We start from the raw sequence: 22,291 nt of genomic DNA, 5'->3' as shown, positions 1-22,291 counted from the left end.
GGTAACTGTATTTGAACTTTCTAAAAAGAGGACACCCCTGAGAGGGAGCGTATCTGCTTCACTGTCTGCCGACTCCCATTGTATTTAATAGTATGTAATGGTATGTATAACACCGGAATAGAATGGGAGCTGGCAGATGCTGAGACAGATACACTCCCTCTCAGGGTGTCCTCTTCTGAGAAAGTTCAAACATGGTAACTGAGCTGTGCACTGGCACAGTTCTAGCCTGGCAAGTGGTCATTCTAAATGGCTTATCTGCAGAGAACACCCATATGCTATAATTTACATGTGGAGAATGTTGACAGCACCTTGAGGAAATTCACGCAAGCCCAACGAGTATCCTATGAACCGTGGCCAAAAGAATGCCTCTGAGACAGCCCTGAGCAATGGGAGCTTGTTGGCACAGGTTGCAGCCAAGGAGGTCAAGCAACATGGAAGAAGATATAAAAAGGGACAGGTCTTCCTCTTCCCACAACACACCTGAAAGTACCAGAGGAACTGGGGGCAGGGAAAGAGTTAGTCCCAGACAAGAAAGAAGGAAGTCTGATAGAAAACACTAACCTGCTTTTTGCTGTCTAACTGGGAGAGATGTTGCATCATTCAAATGCAAATTAGAACATTACGCTCAGATTACAGTTTTGTTTAATTTCTTATGGTCACCTACTTTGTTCTGTTAGCTACTATATATCATCAATTCAAAGTCCCCTTCCTGTGGACAACCAATCCATTATATAAGTATATGTGACCTATCACACTGTGTGTTATCTGAAGTGCAAAACGGATATATCTCAGCTCATGAGCAAGAGATGGTATACGTCCACTTTCCTTTGCTGATGGTGGCCACTTGGTAAGAAATTCACACATGCTGGGTTTGCATCAGGACAGGAGAATGAGATCAACTCTGGTGTCATAGGCAAGGGTATTTTGTCTGTACATTCTCCATTGTGGGTCCTTGCACTGACTGGTGTTGAACACAGCTGGGGGTGGTCACGGCTTTTGGATGAGGATCTGAGGCAAACTTGGACATCTGTGCAGCTTGACATGGCTTTCTGCAAGAGGGAGCTTTGACTGGTGAGACACAGAGATCAGCTATACCGCAGTTCTAGATGACACACTGGAGGGACCTATCAAAGAGATGATCCACAGAGTGGCAGAGGAGGAGATGAGGAATCAGGAGAAAAGAAAACATGGGAAAAGCATCAGAGAAATGCCTGGGGCTGCAAAGGAAGATGTGGAGCAGGGGTTGGGCATTCACGGAAGAGGCAGTGGAGAGGGGAAAGTCCTTCACTAGCCACTTACAATTAAAAGGCTGACAGCACTATGAGTTAATGAGCTGCACACAGACAATGCACAGAGCAAAACCCTATGTACACAGACAGCTCAGCTCTGTCTGTGAAGCACAGAACCAGGGCAAATCTTCTATGTCCCTTTCTGAGGAAGAAGCCGGAGCAGCCGGTCCCGGATCTGTTTGGTCCTGACCCCATAGATGATGGGATTTAACATGGGGGGCACCAGCAGGTAAACGTTAGCCATGAGGATGTAGACGTGCAGGGGTATAGTGAAGCCAAAACGGGGTGTGAGGGAGGCAAAGAGAGTTGGAACATAAAATGTTAGGATGACACAGATGTGGGAAGTGCAGGTCCCAAAGGTCTTGAGCCGAGCTTCTTTTGTGGGGAGGCGGAAGATATCCCTGAGGATCTGTATATAGGACATAGCAATTAATAACAAATCTAGTGTAGTTACAAAGATAATAACAAAAAGGCCGTAGTAACTACTGATGCGGATGTCAGCGCAGGCCAGTCTCACCACATCCATGTGTTCACATTGTGTGTAGGGGATGATGTTGGTTCTGCAATATGGCCAATGCCTCGCCAGGAAGGGGTAGGGCAGTGAGAGAATGCCACCGCGCAGCACCACGGCCAGGCTTATCTTGGCCACCATATGGTTATTCAGGATGGTGGAATGTCTCAGGGGATGGCAAATGGCCACGTAGCGATCAAAACCCATGGCTACGAAGATTCCAGACTCTATCGTTGAGAAGGAATGAATGAAATACAGCTGGGCAAGGCAGGCATTAAAACCAATCTCCCTGGAATTGAACCAGAAGATGCTGAGCATTTTGGGAATGGTAGATGTTGACAGGACCAGGTCTGTGATGGCCAACATGCAGAGGAAATAGTACATGGGTTCATGGAGGCTCGATTCTATCTTCACAATGGACAAGATGGTGAAATTCCCCAAGAGAGTAATTGTGTACATAGCGCAGAAGGGGATGGAGATCCAGACATGAGCTGCCTCCAGGCCAGCAATGCCCAGCAGGATGAAGTGGGATGGATTGGAGAAGTAGGTTGTGTTAGAATCTGACATGGAGAAGGGAAGAAGGTGTCCAAATACGATGCAGAATGATGTTTCCCAGCTGTACCATCAGCTCCCCTATCTTCCTGTGTTTGCCCAGGATTTAGGGCAATGCTCACAGTACAAATGCCTGAAAGAACAGGTAATATTAATATGAAACACTGCATACACTGAAAGAAGCTTTTCTCATGTTGAAGCTGATAGGTTACTCTTCACAAACTCCGAAATGACATTTTCATTATTTAGAGAAATTGATTGTGAACATAAGGCCCTTCTACTGACATTTGCACATTTACAGCCATATCTTTGTCAATCCCCAGCAGGATGAAGTGGGATGGATTGGAGAAGTAGGTTGTGTTAGAATCTGACATGAAGAAGGGAAGAAGATGTTCAAATCTGATCCGGAATGATGTCTCCCGCATGTATCATAAGCTGCCCTATCTTCCTATGTGTGCCCAGGATTTAGGGCATTGATAAACAGTACAAATGCCTGGAAGAACAGATAATGCTAATATGAAACACTGCATACACTAAAGGAACCTTTTCTCCTGTTGAAGCTGATAGGACACTTTTCACAAACTCCGAAATGACATTTTCATTTTTTAGAGAAATGGATTGTAAACATAGGACACTACAACTTAAAAATGCATATTTACAGTCATACCTTAGTCAATGATTTTCATACCTCATGGTGCTGCAAATCTTAAAAGGCACCATCAGGAAGCACACCTCAGGGAAAACGCCATAACTGATATAGCACCTCAGAAACACCAACTTATTCACAGCAGTGGCTGAAAAAAAGGCCGTGTTTGGATGCCCAAGGAATGGGGTGGAGAATTATCTCCTCTGGAGATGGGCCCAGTTTTGGTAACTCAGTCTCTACAAAGGGTGTAAACAATAGAAAGGGGAGTTCTGAGACACACTGTGAGAACGGGGGAGGCTGCCATGTGTGGGGTGGCTGGAAAGTCCGGGATTGTTTAGTTCACAGAAGATATGAAAATGGGATCATGTGACAGAGGAGAGGAACATAAAGCCTGGAATTGATAGCATTCCTGCATATGGAGACTTTTGTTCAGGCAGCAAATGTGTGTGGAGAGGAGGAGGAGGGAACCAACATATTACTCAAGAGAAAAAGGAAAAATAGACAGCAAGCAATGGAAACTGGAGATGTGAAAACTGATAAGGGATGTTAAAGACATCAGGGGCTGCATGACTACGTATTAGAGGGAGTTTCTGTGTCTGTTTGATCAAAAAACTCCTAAATTATAAGAGGTAGGGCCACGACATTTGGCAACCAGATTCCTCTTATCATCGCCTAAAGAAACATAATGTTTTCGTTGCCCCTGGAAGATGGGATGTTCTTAGAACGGTATCTCTTCTCTAAAAACAAACAGAAAAGGGACAATTATTAATGAAATTACAGACCTCAAAACCGACCTACAAGAGTGAATGTTCAAAAAAAAATAAACCAAAATAAGTCAGAAAAATAGGGTAAACTTGGAAAAGAATTGCCTTTCAATAACCTTACAGAAAAGAAATAAAACTGAAAAATTTGGATGAGTACCAGGGTTTGACCCAGGAAAGTTAAGGCTTAAGTTTTGAAAGCTAGAAGAATAAGTTACTGGAAATCAAATTGACTATAGCCCTTTGTGCTAAAGTACTGAGAATGATAAGAGATCATAGTGATGAAGAAAAAGCACTCTAGATGGAACTCCCAATTAAAAATGGAAAAAACTGATAATCCCTATTTTAAAGAAATTCAAAAGAAAAATTAATATGATAAAGCATTGTATTTTAGAAAAACAAAATCATTAACATTAAGGATGCACATTTTCATTTTCTGTTACACAAAATAAAAAAGAATTAATATGAAAAATTATAAGAGAACTATTTTAAGAATTAAAATTATTATTTAATTAATAACAATAATTAAAAATTATTAAAAATCTGGATAAATCTGCTAGTGATTATAATAAAACAATAAATGCTGGACAACATTAGTCCAGTTCCTAGGGGAAGAAAGGAAACTTTTTAATGTTGAAGAAAAAGTAGTTTTGTTCATAAAATACATTTGTTCTGCATTTTGAAAGAAGCAGCGTGAGATACTCATATCACGTAAGGGGAGGAAACTCTTTCCAACCCATTGGCAGTGAAGGAGGGTGTCAAACCACAACTCCAGTGGAACCTTACGGTTAAAAACACCAGAGTTACAAAGTGTGTGACCAATTACGAATCTGAGTCTAAACCAGAAGTTCTCGATGAGGCATGTGCAGAGACAAAAACCAAAGAAGAAAAGACAAAAGGTAGGTAGGTGGTTTTTCCATAAAATGTAAACTATTAAAAATAAAGAGAACGTTTGAAAGAAATGATTGGACGAGGTCAGCAAACAATAGAAAACCTGGCATGGAATTAATTCAAAAATGAGTATTAGGAAGGAAGAATCCTTGGCACATGTACAAAGTGGGCAAGGACTGCCTAGGGAGGAAAAAGATCGAAGTGTCATAGTGCTCCACAGGATAAATGGGAGTCGAGAGTGTAACACAGTTTGGGGGAAAAAAAATTCATTCTGGTTCATATTAGCAGTTTTATAAGCAAGACACAAGGAGACATTCTTCTGCTCTGTTCTGCAGTGATTGGCTTCTGCTGGAGTGTTGTACAGCCTTGTGTTGTTGCAGCCGAAGTGGAGACAGAGAAGATCTTTAGGAATGAGTGGGGGTGCACAGAAAATAGGGACATCAAGATCAATGTCACTGGAGCTAACATCCGTGGGAAGAAAGGTTTAGGACGTTTAATGTTTAATGTTTAATGTTTAGGACGTTTAGGAAAGGCTTAGGACGTTTAATGTCTCTGCAGAGCAGAGGGAACTACAGACTTACACTGTGCCCTAACATGGCCACACTGCACCAGATTTACGGAGCAAGAGACGGGTACCTGTGAATTCTGAGCTCAAAGTGTCTTCCTTGGGATTCCCCCTCAGGCAGCCGTGTCCCACACCTCTCTCAGCTCAGCGTCTCCAGCAGCATCCCTCCACGAAAGCTGACTCAGGATGTGAACCATTTATAACACAGCTCTGTGCAGAACTAGTGGGGATCAGTCAGGATGGCGACAAGTGTGTCTGTACGTCTGTGCTCTTGATCCAGCTTTAGGAGTAAACAGCAATTAATGGACCTTCCCAAAGGGAGGTGAGAACTCTCGGACCTGTGCTGAGCCACAGGGGACTTGGCTGTTCTGTGAATTGGAATATATTTTAAAGTTATAGTGGAGTACTAAGAAAACAAGGCATAATGCCGAGATGTTTGTAGAGTCTGATACTCTGTCAATGCCCAGGATGGCTGGGGAGGCATAAGACAGAGACACATAGAGAAGGATGACTAACGGCCCACACTGACACTTTCTAAAGCCCAATGGGGCTTCCACAAAGGGATCAGATATCAGCAGTTCACATCAGTAACTATCATCACATGGTGCAGCAGCTTTCACTGAAGGATTTTGAAAACACCTGGGAAGGAAAGTGACAACAAACATATCCCCTCTATGCAGCTAGATAAGAGGAGTGAGAGGGAGAAGTGAGTTGGCCAAGATCACAGCGAGAAAGACAGTCCCAGTTCATGAGTAGCATTAACTATAAATAAACTAATTCAAAATCTGAAGTTTATACCCCAGAATCATAGGACTGGAAGGGATCTCAGGAAGTGCTTGTTTAAACTGTTCTTAAAATCCTCCACTAATGGAAATTGCACAACCTAATGTCAATTGTTTGTAAGCTCAACCACCTAGATAGCTACAAACATTGTTTCTTGTATTTTTTTCTATGTCCAACCAAAACTTGGTTTTCTGCAGTTTAAGTCCTTTGCATCTTGTCCTGTCCAACAAGGTTAAGAAGAATTCATTTTCTACCACCTCCTTCCAATAATCTTTTAGGTACTTGAAAGCTTTTATGATGTCTCTTCTCTGGGACTCCAGAATGTGACACAGAAATTCAGCCCTGCCCCTCCTCCCCCATGCAGACAGGAGCTCGCTCAAAGCCATGTGGCCTGTGGATTAACAAAACACCAGCTTTTACTGCCAACCCACCACCCAAACGGCAAAGCTCTGCACTGTCATTTATGTAGTGGTGAAGGTGTTACAAGTAGGCCTATTAAGGACTTCAAAAAGCATCACTGGTGCTCAGACTCTACCCAGAGATCCAAAGGTCAAGTGTCAGCACTCTGCCTTGGAAAGGTTGCTGACCCCTGACAGAGTGTAATCCTCATGTCCTGTCTGTTGGTACTGGGAGGTGCACAGCTGGTAGCGATGACTTTGATTTTAGAAACCTAGGCAGGCGATCTCTCTGTTTAGAGAGCTGGGGGAATCCTGCACCTGAACTTCTGTATATTGGAGTCCCAGACCACACCATCACCAAACTCTCTATCCCTTTTCTTTCCCTCCTAACACACACAACCAGCCCTCTTCCTCATGCAGGTAGTTATGGAAGTCAGTCTAATTTGTCAAGATTAAGCTTTTATCTACAGTTCCAGACAACCTTTTTTGTCCCAGAGCCAAACATATTTGTGCGCAACAATAGGAAGCAATAGTAAAAGCCAGAAGATTGACGCAGAAGTTGTCGTTAACGCAGCAAACAGCAGCACAGGAGCATATATGTCAATTCGTTTCCATTGGTCATTTACAGTTGTCTATCACATTTGTTATTTCTGTTCTACCCAGTTATTTAAACTGGTCTTTACCGCTTCTGTCAGGTTTCTATAAATAACGGTGCACCTGCTACGTTTGAGGGTTTTCTTGGAAGTCCCTGTGCCAGTAAAGTTTGCTTTAGCTAGGTGATAGGTCCTGAATATAAACACCTTGACTTTCTGTGTACGTGAATGGTCCCAGGCAGGTGCATGTTAACTGTGACTTAGCTTAACATGTGCATTGTGACCTGTAAATCCCTTGAGTTACAGCCAAACTTCTAAAATACTCCTACTGGAGCTTCCTATGACAAACGTACAATCAAAACTATAACGTGTAGCAAGACACTGTTACCCCTGTGGTATTTTGGCATCTGTTCTGCTCCTTGCTGCATTGATAACCTTTGTCTGTGTGCGATTTGCCCTCTTCAAATGCCAGTGCTGACTCTGGCCAATTAGCCTGCACTGGAGACTTCTGAGGGCCCAAAATAACCACAAATGAAGTGAGGTGTGAAGATACTGGAAACAGGTTTATTGTCAATAAGATATGGTGTGTAACACCCTGGGGGCCTCAGTTAGACTGCAACAGTTTACATCAGTACATGCATGCACCACGTAAGTTGGAAATTTCTGAGGCAAATTATGGTATTCTGGTAAGACCCCCTATTCGAATTCTGAAGTCTGACTAGGCTTACACACTCATAGTTTAGAAACCCAGTGAGCCAAGTGGAAGGCTTCCCGCACATGGCCCCTTCCATCTCACCCAGAAGACCAAGGGAAGGTCATGCTACCTGGGATAGGGCCTTGAAGTTTGGAGAGAGTGCGAGTTGCCCTGACAACCACATTCCAAGAAGAGGCCCTGTATGTGAGAACAGAGATATGGCTTTCTCGCTTCCGCTACCCCAGATTGGTATGTAAACCAACAGGTTCAAGTGCAATAGGCTGTTGCAGTCTTTTGCTTTAATCTTCTAAATAATGGACCTATGGATTTTGCATACGTGAAGGCACCATCATTACTCCCACAGGCGCATCATTTCTCCGATAGACACATAATAGTCATTGGATGTCTGCTTTGTTTGATTAACTTGTTAAGTAAAACCACCTGTAGTAGAGAAAAGGTGGAGACACTATGTAACCTTTTTAGATTATCGGATTCTTGTGCTCATTTCGTTTTGCTGCTAGACCCTAACTGGGATTAGAAAACACCCATGCGGTTGCCTCTCCCTTCCCATCAGCATCCTATATAATCATCCAGGGGCCGTTCAGAACTTGACTTGCTGCTCGCAAACAGGGAAGAATGAGGAGAAATAGAAGTGGATGGCGACCTGGGTTGCAGCGGTCACGAGATGGGAGATTTTAGTATCCTGACAAAAGGAAGAAAGGTGAGCAGTAACATACTGACCCTTGACTTCAAAAGAGCAGACTTCAACAATGAATATGCAGCAGATAATTAGCATAATGGTGGCTGCAGTACTTCGAAAGTGCCACTTTCAATCGTGCATGGATTGTCTACACAGGGTCCTTTTGAAAGGAGTCCACACACTTAGAAATCTACTTATTCCTATAATCAAATAGGAATGAGGGGATTTCAAAGTGTACAGGGTGCTTTGGAAAGTGATTTCAAAGTTATGTGGCCACCATTATGATGAAGAGGGGCTGCATATTCAGTGCAGCACCTCTTGAGCACATCCCAAAGTGTCTCATTAGCATCCCTCTTTTGAAAGTGTGTAGACATAGCCCCTGAGGGTACTGATGGGCAGAATGCCTTGGGAAAAGAAAGATGACGGGGAAAAGAGTTCAGGAGAATTGGCAGCATTTTAAGAAGTCTTGATGAAGGAACAGGAATAAACCATCCTGCTGCACAGTAAGAAACATTAATATGGTAGGAAACCATATTGGCTTAACAGGGAAAACCTTGGACAGCTTTAACTCAAAAAGGTGCATATAGGAAGCGGAAACTTAGACAGGTAACTAAGGAGAAATATAAATATAAGGCTGAAAATGCCGGCCAATAATCAGGACAACAAAAGCACTGCAACTGGCAAGGGATGTGATGGCTAACAACAAGGGTTTCTTCAGGCATGTTAAAAATAAGAGGGTTATCAGGGAAGGTGTGGGGCCCTTACTGCATGAGAGTAGTAACCTACTGACAGATGACATCAGACAAGCTGAAGTACTCAATAATTTTTTTGCCTCAGTCTTCATTAGCAAGGAAAGCTCCCACGCTACAGTGCTGCAGAATGCAGTATGGGAAGGTGGACGGCAGCCTTCGGCAGGGAAGGAATGAGGTAAGAGCTACTTAGAAAAACTAGATGGACACAAATCTATGGGTCTAGACTTAATGCACCCAAGAGTACTGAGGGAATTGGCAGACTTCATCGTCGAGCCTTTGACCGTTATCTTTGAAGACTCTTGGAGATGGGGAGAGATTCCAAATGATTGGGAAAAGGCAAATGTAGTGACCATCTTTAAAAAAGGAAGGGAAAACAATCAAGGAAACTGTAGACTGGTCAGCCTTACCTCAGTCCTGGGAAAATAATGGAGGGAATCCTCAAGTAATCCATTGTGGAGCACTTGGAAGAGGGGAAAGTGATCAAAAGTATTCAGCATGAATTCACCAATGGCAAGCGCTGACTGACCAATCTGATTAGCTTCTATGATGAGGTAATGGGTTCTGTGGACATAGGAAAGTCAGTGGATGTGATATACCTTGACTTCAGGAAAGATTTTCATACAGTGTCTCAGAATGTTCTTGCCCATAAGTTAAGAAACAATGAATTGAATCCAATGACTTGACTTTCGGGGCCAATGGGTAGTGTTCAATGGCTCAATATCTGGATTGCAGTCAGTTTCAAGTGGAGTGCTGAAAGACTCATTTCTGGGGCTTTTGTTTTTCAATGTGTTTACTAATGACGAGGATGAAGGAATGGATTGCACCCTGAGCAAGTTTCTGGATGACACAGAAGTAGGGGCAGAGGTAGATACACTGGAGGGTAGAAAGAGAATCCAGAGGGAGCAGGATAAATTGGAGGACTGTGCCAAAAGAAATCTGATGTCGTTCAACAAGGAGAAGTGTAGAATCCTGCATCTGGGGCGGAAGAATCCCAAACATTGTCATGGGCTGGGGAGTGACTGGCTCAGCAGCAGTATGAGGAAAAGGGATCAAGGGCTTATGGTGGATGAAAGGCTGGATATGAGTAAACAGTGTGCCCTTAAAGCCAAGAAGGCCATTGGCATATAAGGGTGCATTAGGAGGAGCATTTCAAGAAGATCTTCAGAGGTTGTTGTTCCCCTCTATTCACCACTGGTGAGGCCACATCTAGCGTATTTTATCTAATTTGGGGTCCCCAAGTTTCGAAAGGATGTGGACGTGTTGGAGCAGATTTAGCGGAGGGCAACAAAAATGATTAAGTGTCTGGAGCACATGACCTATGAGGATAAGCTGAGGGATTTGGGCTTATTTAGCTTACAGAAGAGAAGACTGAGGGGCAATTTAATAGCAGCCTTCGACTTGATGGCTGGGATGACTTAGTTGGGGTTGATCCTGCTTTGGACAGGGGGCTGGACTCAATGACCACTTGAGGAGCTTTCCAGCTCAGTTATTCTTTGAATTGTAATCTATGGTCTGGTGGTGTTCAGTGAGCCTAACAAGTGACATGACACTCCACCAGCGCTGTGTGTAATAAACCCTCCCACTTACTGCATGAATGGTGTGCAGACTTTGTTCCAATGCACCATGACAATGGATACAACTCAGCTGACAGCGTGGAAGCTCTGACATTCCCTAGGTCACTTGAGTAGTACTTTCATAACCATGCACAAAGAGCTTAAGTGTGTATTATATATCCCAGGGTCCTCCCCTCATTGTAATAAGTTGATGCCCCTTGACATAATCATATGGCGCCCACTACCATGCATGAGGGAGAAGAAAAGACCTGAGATGTAAAAGGCTCAGATGTGACAGAGTTGGGAGATTCAGGTCCTAAATATCTTCAGCTGGGCGTCCTTTGTGGGGAGGCTGAAAATGGCCTGGAGGAACTGGGTACAGGATAAGAAAATATAGACCACTTCAAACCCATCACTTAGAAAAGCAAAGAGAGACCATAGTAACTACTGTTGCGGATATTGACACATGCCAGCTTTACCACGCCTATATGTGTGCAGAAGGGCTGGAGCATAATGATGGTTCTGTAATATGGCCAGTACTATGCCAAGAAGGTTTAGGGCAGTGTGAGAGTGTGACCGCATAGCACCATGGCCAGGCCAGTTTTGGCCCCACAGGGATTTCAGGATGGTGGAATATCTGAGGGGTTGGCAGATGGCCATGTAGCAATCCAAAGCCATGACCACCAAGTTCCCAGACCACAACCCTGTGAAGCAGGGTGCGGCAGTCATTAAAATCAATCTCCCTGAAATTGAACCAGAAGATTTCCAGCATTATGGACAGGGTGGCTCTGCACAGAACTGTGTCAGTGACAGCTAGCATGGAGAGGAAATAGTACATGGGTTTATGTAGGATCATTTATTTCTTCACCACGTACAAGGTGATGAAACTCCCAAAGACAACTATGACATACATGGTGCAGGAGGGAATGGAGATCCAGACAAAGAGTTCCTCCAGGCCAGCAATGCACAGCAGGATAAAGGTTGAGGGGTTGGTGAGGCTGGTTGTGCTGGATTCTGACTTGGAGTAGAGGAGAAGATTTTCAACTCTTAGGCATAACAGAGTCTTTTACGTATTCTGTGTTCTCCTGATTTCCTTTATGTGCCCATTGGGTAAGACGATGGTTAAAGTACAAATGCCTGGATGGAAAGAAAATGTAAGAATGAGACAATACATTTACTACTTGAGGGTGTTCTCATCGGTGAAGCAATTTCATCCATTGGTTAGTAGGAGAAAATATACACAGGAACTCTATTTTGATTTCTCTGAGGCTTTTGACTTAATAGGGGGAAAATGAGAAAAAAAGATATATAACTTCTTGAGGGAACACTTATAATTGTACAAAAAAGGGTCTGACAGTTGTCAGCAAATAATAAAAAACAAATGTTCGCAGAAAGCTGTCGTCAATGCGCAATTGTCTAGGACTAGTGAGAATCTGCAGGGATCTCTTGTACACCTAATGCTAGTCAATATTTTCTGAATGATCAGGATTCAAGGAAAAAATCACTGCCAATAAAAAATATGGATGGTGCAAAGATAGGCAGAATGTTAAAAAAAAGGAGACCAGGGCAGGCACACGGATTGATCTGCAGTGTTTGGTGAACTGAGCCCATTGAAGCAAAATGTTATAACGAAGTCAAATGCAACACGGAATAAAGGCCTGACCCACAGACTTGGGCACTGTAATATGGAAGGAAGGAATTCTGAAAAGGATTAAGGGTCATAGCAAGAAAGTATCTCATTGTGAGTTCCCAGTGCAATGCTGTAGCCCAAAGGGCTGATGGGATCCTTGGATGCACAAAGAGCCACATTTCAATAGGAATGATGTAAAATTGGAGATGGTTTGGAAAAAAAGATATAAAAATGGTTGGAGTCTGGAGAGAATGCCAGACAGAATCTGGAGGAGAAATTTGAGCAAAACCCAGTGGACGCAAGCAGAAGACGGACAAATTCTGGCTGGAAATAAGGGACAAATGTGAGTCACAAAGGTTGTTTAACCATTGGAACATGCTGCCAAAGAAAGTGAAGGCTTCTCCAACTCTCCATGTCTGTGGATCCACAATGGATACTAATCTGGGAGATCTCCTTGAGTGTTTGTCTACACTTGAAATACAAGAGTGTTGTTGTTGTGGAGATTCGGTATAGACTTTGCCTACACAGATGGAAAGAGTTCTTCAGTCTCCATAAGTACACCACCTCCTCAGCAGGTAGTCCCTCTATCAACGGTGGGGTTGTATTGTTCCCCTCATGCGTTTCACACTGGGCATTCATTCACACTGCAGACTCTAGACGGGGTGTGATTTATTCCTTTGTGTTTCAAGTAAGGAATATTCAGTGCTAGGTTGTGCTAGTGGAGTCAGAGCATGCCAGTCATGCCAGGTGAGTGTATCAGGTTGTTTGGACCTGGTCAGGCCTCAGATGGATTACTGTGTCCTTGGAGGTTACTCCATAGAAAGGCAGTGGTTGAAAGATAATGATTTCCAAGGGATGGAATGGAAACCACGTGAGGAAGTGAAAGAACCAGTTAGGCTAAGGTGGGAAAGGGGAGATTAAGAGGAAATATTACAATGATCTTCAAACATTTGAGCAATGCCATAAAGAAGACAAGGCAAGTTGTTCCCTCTTGCTTCAGGGGCAGGAGGAGAGTGAATGGCCTCCAGTCCCAAAAGAGCAGATATAGACAAGCTTCCGAACTGAAAGAACAGGACGAGAATGGATGAGATGATTTGACATGTCATGGAGGCTCCTTCATGGGGGTTTTCCAAATGAAGCAGGACATCCATTTATACCTGATGGTTCAGACACAACCACAGGCTGTACACTGGCATGGGATCAGACTGGCTAACCCTCTTTTTCCCTCCTCGCCACATGTCTCCAAGGTTCTACAACAGAAAATGCAGCTGTAGATCAGACCTTAACCATACAAACAGAGTGGGTCCAAAAATGTGAGGTACCCGTCATCTCTGAGCTGGAAGTGATGTTCTCAAGGAACCTTCCTCTGATGTCCAGGTACCATAGCTCCCTCACCCCAGCTTTTCCCGCAGTATCTTATGCCATGTGCCAAAACACAGGTGTGCTCTGGTTATGACATAGCTCTGTGCAGTCCCAGTGGGGTTCACTCATACTTGAGGGGAGAGGTGGTTTCTAAATGTAAACAGGCTGGAAACAAGCCTCCCTTCACATCTTTGTTCCTTATCCAACTTCCAGAATAAAAAGGAATTAAGGGACTTTCATGTGAACATTCAGTCTCTGTGCTGAGCCAGAGGGTAATTGACTACTCTGTGCACTTCTTTATAGTTCATTATTATAAATAAGATATTTAAAAAAAATGAGGAATGATGACATTACCTCAAGTAGTTCTGGTATCAGTAAAAGCCCAGGATGAATGGGAGGTCGTATATGTAAACCCTGGAGTTCTGTGACTGAGGGGAGACACCAACACTTTCTGCTCAAATATGCAGCTGTCCCTAAGGGATCAGAGATTAAAAATTCTCATCAGTAACTATCATCATTCTGTGTTGCACCTTTTATTGAAGAATCTCATCACCTGGCCAAGGAAAATCACTGAAGTCTACACAGAGAGTAACCCAGGAATCCTGGCTTACCTGTCATCGCCGCTGTCTGTCTGTCTCTCTTTCTCTCTCTAACCAAGAGCACGGCAAGAGGAAATGGACTCTGGTGATGTAAACTGGAACTATGAAACCACCAAGCCATCTGGGCTCCTTCTCACAATGGAAGACTCTAGGAAGCTGCAGTTCCCTCCAGATCTCGTGAGTAAAGAGGCAGAGACTCCCCCAGCTGCAGTTACAGGAAGGCTTTCACAAGCTACTTATGAAGCTCCAACAGAGATGCTCCAGCCCATTCTCTCAGCCCCACCTCTTCAGACAAGAACCCAGACCTGTACTCTCTTCTGCTCACAACTCTGACCTGTACTCGTTCACTTCTAGTCCACCCTCTCTCACTGTAGAGAGGACAATACACCAGCCCCTGTGTCTGAGCAGAATTCCTTCGTGGATTTCAAACACCACACTCCTTTAGGCAAAAACACAAAACAGATTTATGAAGTACACAAAGTTCGAGACCCGTCGGACAGCCCCACACACACAACACGGTGAAGATGATCAGTGCCCTGATGTGGGATGGCTGTGATCCTCGCTTGCTAATGCTGGACCACGCAGGAATCCATGACCAGTCCCACACATGAAGAGGAAGTTATGAAAGCTGCAGGCTGCTCATAGGCTGAGGAATTCTGCCTCTCAGTGGCCCGGAGGATTTGATGGAAATCCCCCCAGTTGTGGAGAATGAGCTATTCCGGGACCAGTGAAAGTCGAGGAGAAAATGTGCAGCTCCACTTGCAGTAGGTGAGGAGACAGGGTCACTGGCACTTGACCATTCCCCTTTGAGATCCCCTCAGCAGGACAGTGGCCGAAGGCTGCGGGTAGCACTTGAAGCTGCACCTGCTGTCGAAAGGAAAGGACGTGAGAGACAGCAGGGTCCGTGCAGCCCAGTGGGAGAGAGCTGATGACTGACGGCAGTTTCCTCGGGGCCGGGAGGGAAGGACAGAGACCAGAACCATTCATACAGCCAGGTCCCCCAGTGTCTTCAGAGGAATGTACGTACACAACACTGCCAGATTCTTCCGCACTGGCTCCTGGGCACTGACCTCAGATGCTAGAATTACGATAACATTCCCGTTTATCTTGGAAGCCAACACCATCGGCCATTGGCTTCACCGTCTTCATCACTAGCAGCACTTAGATCTCCATGTGCGACAAGGCAGGCTCTGGCAGGTAATGGACATCAAGCTGACTAGTCAAGGTGGGGAAAGGTCCACAGCCACAAGTGACAGAACCAGCAGCAGTGGCCATGACAGGATGTAAGTGCAGGAGGGGCAGGCTCAGGGAGGTCAGGTGAGAGGAATGTAAAAAGACGGCGGAGGGAAAAAAACTGGGAGAGAATGGAGGGATGTCCTGGCTCATGGCCATGGCAGAGGGGGAAACCCTAGCACAGAGGGCTAAGCCTACTTAGTGGGACTGTGGCCTTTTTTAGTCCCCTGGGCCTTCTTGCTGGCTATGAAAACACCACCAGAGTAATAGGCTATTGCATATGGTCGCAGTGGATTCCACCCCTGCTATCACCCCAGCAGGGTACAATGATGTTTCTTCTCCATTGATGAAGTTTGTTATAGACAAGCACCGTTTTCATAAACCATTCCAATTAAACACTTGGTACTTCTAATGTTGAAAAAGAATCAGTAGTAACCCAGAGCTAAGCATCGGAAGGCCCTGAGACCCTCTCAGAGAAGTCACTGGCATCCCCTCCAATGTCAAGTTCATGTGTGGGGTGTGATGTTACTGAATTTTCAAGGAAATCTAAAACCATTTCTGTCACTAATGTATTCGGTTTGCAACAAACCTTGTGCCTAGTGGGACAAGTGAAGAGTCTAATGAAAGCTGGTGATTCCCTGAATCTATTTATGCTACTTCTATATCTGTGCCCTTTTTGTGTGTGAAGTTATAAATATTGTCTCTGTACCTGTTTTAGAAATGTTTCAGGGCCAAGGATCACCGCGGAAGCTGTGCTTTCCTCCTCGCCAGAGTGAGGAGCTAAACAAAATCGCAAATTTCCATGCACAGCTAAGCAATTTTACTGAGATGTGACATGTAAGTATCTTCTAATGGTAAAGCGCCCCATTGGGGACTTGATCAGGAGATCCTCCACACAGTATGTGCAAGTTTATAAAGAAGACTCTTTTTCTGACCATCTTGTCTTTTGGTCCTCAGACCACTGCCCTCATCCTCCATATTGGGAGCAGCTGGCAAGAACACCTATGCTATGAACTGAGCTTGTATGCATGGGTGATCCATTCCTCAGAAGATGTGTTTTCACAGCCTTTCAACATAGCAACTTTAACCATTGACTGTAGCCTGAATCATCAGGTTTGATTAACGTGTATAATTTGACTACTTTAACAATTTTTCTCTCTCAACCTATTGTTTCTTTCTTTCTTAATAAAACTTCAGATTTTAGATTGTAAAAGAATATCACAGTGTGCTGTTTTGGGTAAGAGCTAAGTATGTATTGACATGGGAATGGGACTGTCCCCTACAGGGGACGTAAGAATCTGTGTGGATCTGGTGACATAGCTTTCCATAACGTCTCACCTGAGTTAGAGAGGTACCGACTTTGTGCATTGAAACTGCTGCAAAGCCTGTGGGTTTGCTCATGTATTTTTCCATAAGGGGAAATGCTTAAGAAAAACTCTTCACCCAGGGGAAATTTCTGTTTAAGCTATGAGACTCTTTCAGCTCGTTCATCTTCAGCATACTTAGGAATCTGCCATTCCTTGCCCCCGAAAGGAGCTGTGTCTCTGTGAGCACTGGGAAGCTCTGTTGCTTCAGCTCCCATTAGCCAGAAATCCCAGCCAATGGGATCTGCAGGGTGTGGGGCACACAACCTCTCGTGGAACATGTGCCAGCAGACAAACACATGTTCTCCCGCTGACCGAAAGTGAACTGGCCCAGCTAAGAGCCCTGCACCCCGGTCTCCTGGCCTTGGCCTGAGTTACCTTGAACACCCTAGCTTCCTCCTCAATCCCACAGCTCCAGCCCCTGCCCCTACCCATACTCGAACTCTTACCCTTACCACACACCCCAGCCCAGCCTCCTTCCCTTCACACTGCTTCTGCACTTCAAACCCCCTGGTGCCACCCTGCTGCCCCACCCTGTACCTTGAACACCTCGTCTCCAGCCCCATCCCAAAGCCCACATCACCAGCCAGAGTCCGCAGCCCACAAGCCCTGAGACTCCTCCTACGGGCCAAACCCCTCGGCCTCGCTCTCTGCCACAGGTCACCTAGGTGCAAAAGTCATTTTCTTACGTGCACCAATGTGGAGATCGAATGCTGCACATCCACACCGCACTGGTGCTCCTACGGCCATTCATTCTGCACAGGTATGAAAAAACAGAGAGAGCCCTGTGCCAGAGCTCAGGCAGGCCGCTAGGTACAGGGAGCGGGAGCACGGATTCAGCTGCTTTCAGCACCCAAAAAAAAAAAAGAAAAAAAAACAGGGGTGGTGTATAAGCCAAGAACTTCTCCAAGGAGCAGAACTCTTCCCTGCTTACGTTCCTTAGGAATTCCTCAGAGAACTCACCTTTCTCTTCTAAGGTGGAACTTTTCCCCTTGAGCTGCTCTGTTATGCTACACAAGTTTCTTCAAATACTGAGAAAAGTTTGTACCAACCTGCTCTCTACCTGACTAAGGCTGAGGCTCCACTCCAGACCTTACAGAGGGTAACTGTATTTGAACTTTCTAAAAAGAGGACACCCCTGAGAGGGAGCGTATCTGCTTCACTGTCTGCCGACTCCCATTGTATTTAATAGTATGTAATGGTATGTATAACACCGGAATAGAATGGGAGCTGGCAGATGCTGAGACAGATACACTCCCTCTCAGGGTGTCCTCTTCTGAGAAAGTTCAAACATGGTAACTGAGCTGTGCACTGGCACAGTTCTAGCCTGGCAAGTGGTCATTCTAAATGGCTTAATCTGCAGAGAACACCCATATGCTATAATTTACATGTGGAGAATGTTGACAGCACCTTGAGGAAATTCACGCAAGCCCAACGAGTATCCTATGAACCGTGGCCAAAAGAATGCCTCTGAGACAGCCCTGAGCAATGGGAGCTTGTTGGCACAGGTTGTAGCCAAGGAGGTCAAGCAACATGGAAGAAGATATAAAAAGGGACAGGTCTTCCTCTTCCCACAACACACCTGAAACTACCAGAGGAACTGAGGGCAGGGAAAGAGTTCGTCCCAGACAAGAAAGAAGGGAGTCTGATAGAAAACACTAACCTGCTTTTTGCTGGCTAACTGGGAGAGATGTTGCATCATTCAAATCCAAATTAGAACATTACGCTCAGATTACAGTTTTGTTTAATTTCTTATGGTCACCTACTTTGTTCTGTTAGCTACTATATATCATCAATTCAAAGTCCCCTTCCTGTGGACAACCAATCCACTATATAAGTATATGTGACCTATCACACTGTGTGTTATCTGAAGTGCAAAACGGATGTATCTCAGCTCATGAGCAAGAGATGGTATACGTCCACTTTCCTTTGCTGATGGTGGCCACTTGGTAAGAAATTCACACATGCTGGGTTTGCATCAGGTCAGGAGAATGAGATCAACTCTGGTGTCATAGGCAAGGGTATTTTGTCTGTACATTCTCCATTGTGGGTCCTTGCACTGACTGGTGTTGAGCACAGCTGGGGGTGGTCACGGCTTTTGGATGAGGATCTGAGGCAAACTTGGACATCTGTGCAGCTTGACATGGCTTTCTGCAAGAGGGAACTTCGACTGGTGAGACACAGAGATCAGCTATACCGCAGTTCTAGATGACACACTGGAGAGACCTATCAAAGAGATGATCCACAGAGTGGCAGAGGAGGAGATGAGGAGTCAAGAGAAAAGAAAACATGGGAAAAGCATCACAGAAATGCCTGGGGCTGCAAAGGAAGATGTGGAGCAGGGGTTGGGCATTCACAGAAGAGGCAGTGGAGAGGGGAAAGTCCTTTACTAGGCACTTACAATTAAAAGGCTGACAGCACTATGAGTTAATGAGCTGCACACAGACAATGCACAGAGTAAAACCCTATGTACACAGACAGCTCAGCTCTGTCTGTGAAGCACAGAACCAGGGCAAATCTTCTATTTCCCTTTCTGAGGAAGAAGCCGGAGCAGCCGGTCCCGGATCTGTTTGGTCCTGACCCCATAGATGATGGGATTTAACATGGGGGGCACCAGCAGGTAAACGTTAGCCATGAGGACGTAGACGTACAGGGGTATAGTGAAGCCAAAACGGGGTATGAGGGAGGCAAAGACAGTTGGAACATAAAATGTTAGGATGACACAGATGTGGGAAGTGCAGGTCCCAAAGGTCTTGAGCCGAGCTTCCTTTGTGGGAAGGCGGAAGATATCCCTGAGGATCTGTATATAGGACATAGCAATTAATAACAAATCTAGTGTAGTTACAAAGATAACATCAAAGAGGCCGTAGTAACTACTGATGCGGATGTCAGCGCAGGCCAGTCTCACCACATCCATGTGTTCACATTGTGTGTAGGGGATGATGTTGGTTCTGCAATATGGCCAATGCCTCACCAGGAAGGGGTAAGGCAGTGCGAGAATGCCACCGCGGAGCACCACGGCCAGGCTTATCTTGGCTACTATGTGGGTATTCAGGATGGCAGAATGTCTCAGGGGATGGCAGATGGCCACGTAGCGATCAAAACCCATGGCTACGAAGATTCCAGACTCGATCACTGAAAAAGAATGAATGAAGTACAGCTGGGCGAGGCAGGCATTGAAGCCAATCTCCCTGGAATTGAACCAGAAGATGCTGAGCATTTTGGGAATGGTAGATGTAGACAAGACCAGGTCTGTGAGGGCCAACATGCAGAGGAAATAGTACATGGGCTCATGGAGGCTCGATTCCATCTTCACAATGGACAAGATGATGAAATTCCCAAAGAGAGTAATTGTGTACATCGTGCAGAAGGGGATGGAGATCCAGACATGAGCTGCCTCCAGGCCAGCAATGCCCAGCAGGATGAAGTGGGATGGATTGGAGAAGTAGGTTGTGTTAGAATCTGACATGAAGAAGGGAAGAAGAAGTCCAAATCTGATCCAGAATGATGTCTCCCGCATGTACCATCAGCTGCCCTATCTTCCTATGTGTGCCCAGGATTTAGGGCAATGCTCACAGTACAAATGCCTGGAAGAACAGATAATGTTAATATGAAACACTGCATACACTGAAGGAACCTTTTCTCCTGTTGAAGCTGATTGGTCACTCTTCACAAACTCCGAAATGACATTTTCATTTTTTTGAGAAATGGATTGTAAACATCAGACCCTACAACTTAAAAATGCACATTTACAGTCATACCTTAGTCAATGATTTCCATACCTCATGGTGCTGCAAATCTTAAATGGCACCATCAGGAAACACATCTCTGGGAAAAAGCCATAACTGATATAGCATCTCAGAAACACCAACTTATTCACAGCAGTGGCTGAAAGAAAGACCATGTTTGGATGCCCAGGAATGGGGTGGAGAATTATCTCCTCTGGAGATGGGCCCAGTTTTGGTCACTCAGTCTCTACAAAGGGTGTAAGAGATAGAAAGGAGAGTTCTGAGACACACTCTGAGAATGGGGAAGGCTGCCATGTGTGGGCTGGCTGAAAAGTCCAGGATTGTTTAGTTCAGAGGAAAAATGACAATGGGATCACATGACAGAGGAGACGACAATAAAGCCTGGAATTGATAGCATTCCTGCATATAGAAACTTTTGTTCAGGCAGCAAATGTGTATGGAGAGGAGGAGGAGAGAACCAATATATTACACACAAGAAAAAGGAAAAATAGACATGCAAGTAATAGTAATTGGAAGTTGGGAAAACTTATAAGGGATGTTAAAGACATCAGAGGCTGCATGACTATGTATTAGAGGGAGTTTCTATGTTTGTTTGATCAAAAAACTCCTAAATTATAAGAGCTAGGGCCACGACATTTGGCAACCAGATTCCTCTTATCATCGCCTAAAGAAACATAAGGTTTTGGTTGCCCCTGGAAGATGGGATGTTCTTAGAATGGCATTACTGCTCTAAAAACACACAGAAAAGGGACACTTATTAAAGCAATTACAGTGCTCAAAACCGACCTAGCAGAGTGAATGTTCAAAAAAAATAAACCAAAATAAGTCAGAAAAATAAGGTGAACATAGAAAAGAATTGCCTTTCAATAACCTTACAGAAAACATAGAAAACTGAAAAATTTGGATGAGTACCAGGGTTTGACCCAGGAAAGTTAAGGCTTTTTTTTTTGAAAGCTAGAAGAATAAGTTACTGCAAATCAAAATGACTATAGCCCTTTCTGCTAAAGTACTGAGAATGATAAGAGCTCATAGTGATGAAGAAAAAACAGTCTAGATGGAACTCCCAATAAAAAATGGAAAAAATTAATAATCCCTATTTTAAAGAAATGCAAAAGAAAAATTAATATTATAAAATATTGTATTTCTGAATAAGAAAATCATTTACATTAAGGATGTACATTTTCATTTTATCTTACACAAAATAAAAAGGAATTAATACCAAAAATTATAACAGATTACAATGAAACAATAAATGCTGGACAACATTAGTTCAGTTCCTAGGGGAAGAAAGGAAACTTTTTAATGTTGAAGAAAAAGTAGTTTTGTTCATAAAATACATTTGTTCTGCATTTTGAAAGAAGCAGTGTGAGATACTCATATCACGTAAGGGGAGGAAACTCTTTCCAACCCATTAGCAGTGAAGGAGGGTGTCAAACCACAACTCCAGTGGAACCTTACGGTTAAAAACACCAGAGTTACAAAGTGTGCGACCAATTACGAATCTGAGTCTAAACCAGAAGTTCTCGATCAGGCATGTGCAGAGACAAAAACCAAAGAAGAAAAGACAAAAGGTAGGTAGGTGGTTTTTCCATAAAATGTAAACTATTAAAAATAAAGAGAACGTTTGCAAGAAATGATTGGACGAGGTCAGCAAACAATAGAAAAC

General features: G+C 44.2%; 2 protein-coding genes across 2 annotated transcripts; both read right to left on the bottom strand.

The window, feature by feature from the left end:
• Positions 1-1,419: 1,419 nt before the first annotated feature.
• On the bottom strand, positions 1,420-2,367 carry LOC142001752 (olfactory receptor 52R1-like). Its single transcript, XM_074977285.1, has one exon. It carries the CDS (start codon positions 2,365-2,367, stop codon positions 1,420-1,422), a length of 948 nt encoding a protein of 315 aa, XP_074833386.1.
• Positions 2,368-19,397: 17,030 nt separating this feature from the next.
• On the bottom strand, positions 19,398-20,345 carry LOC142006959 (olfactory receptor 52K2-like). Its single transcript, XM_074983468.1, has one exon. It carries the CDS (start codon positions 20,343-20,345, stop codon positions 19,398-19,400), a length of 948 nt encoding a protein of 315 aa, XP_074839569.1.
• Between the last annotated feature and the right edge of the window lie 1,946 nt (positions 20,346-22,291).

Source organism: Carettochelys insculpta, chromosome 1 (assembly GCF_033958435.1).
Source record: "Carettochelys insculpta isolate YL-2023 chromosome 1, ASM3395843v1, whole genome shotgun sequence".
NCBI lineage: Eukaryota > Metazoa > Chordata > Testudines > Carettochelyidae > Carettochelys > Carettochelys insculpta.
This window is presented reverse-complemented; position numbering and strand designations above follow the sequence as displayed.

Excerpts from the sequence above, each read along its gene's own strand:
- LOC142001752 (XM_074977285.1), bottom strand. The coding sequence starts at position 2,367 with ATGTCAGATTCTAACACAACCTACTTCTCCAATCCATCCCACTTCATC.
- LOC142006959 (XM_074983468.1), bottom strand. The coding sequence starts at position 20,345 with ATGTCAGATTCTAACACAACCTACTTCTCCAATCCATCCCACTTCATC.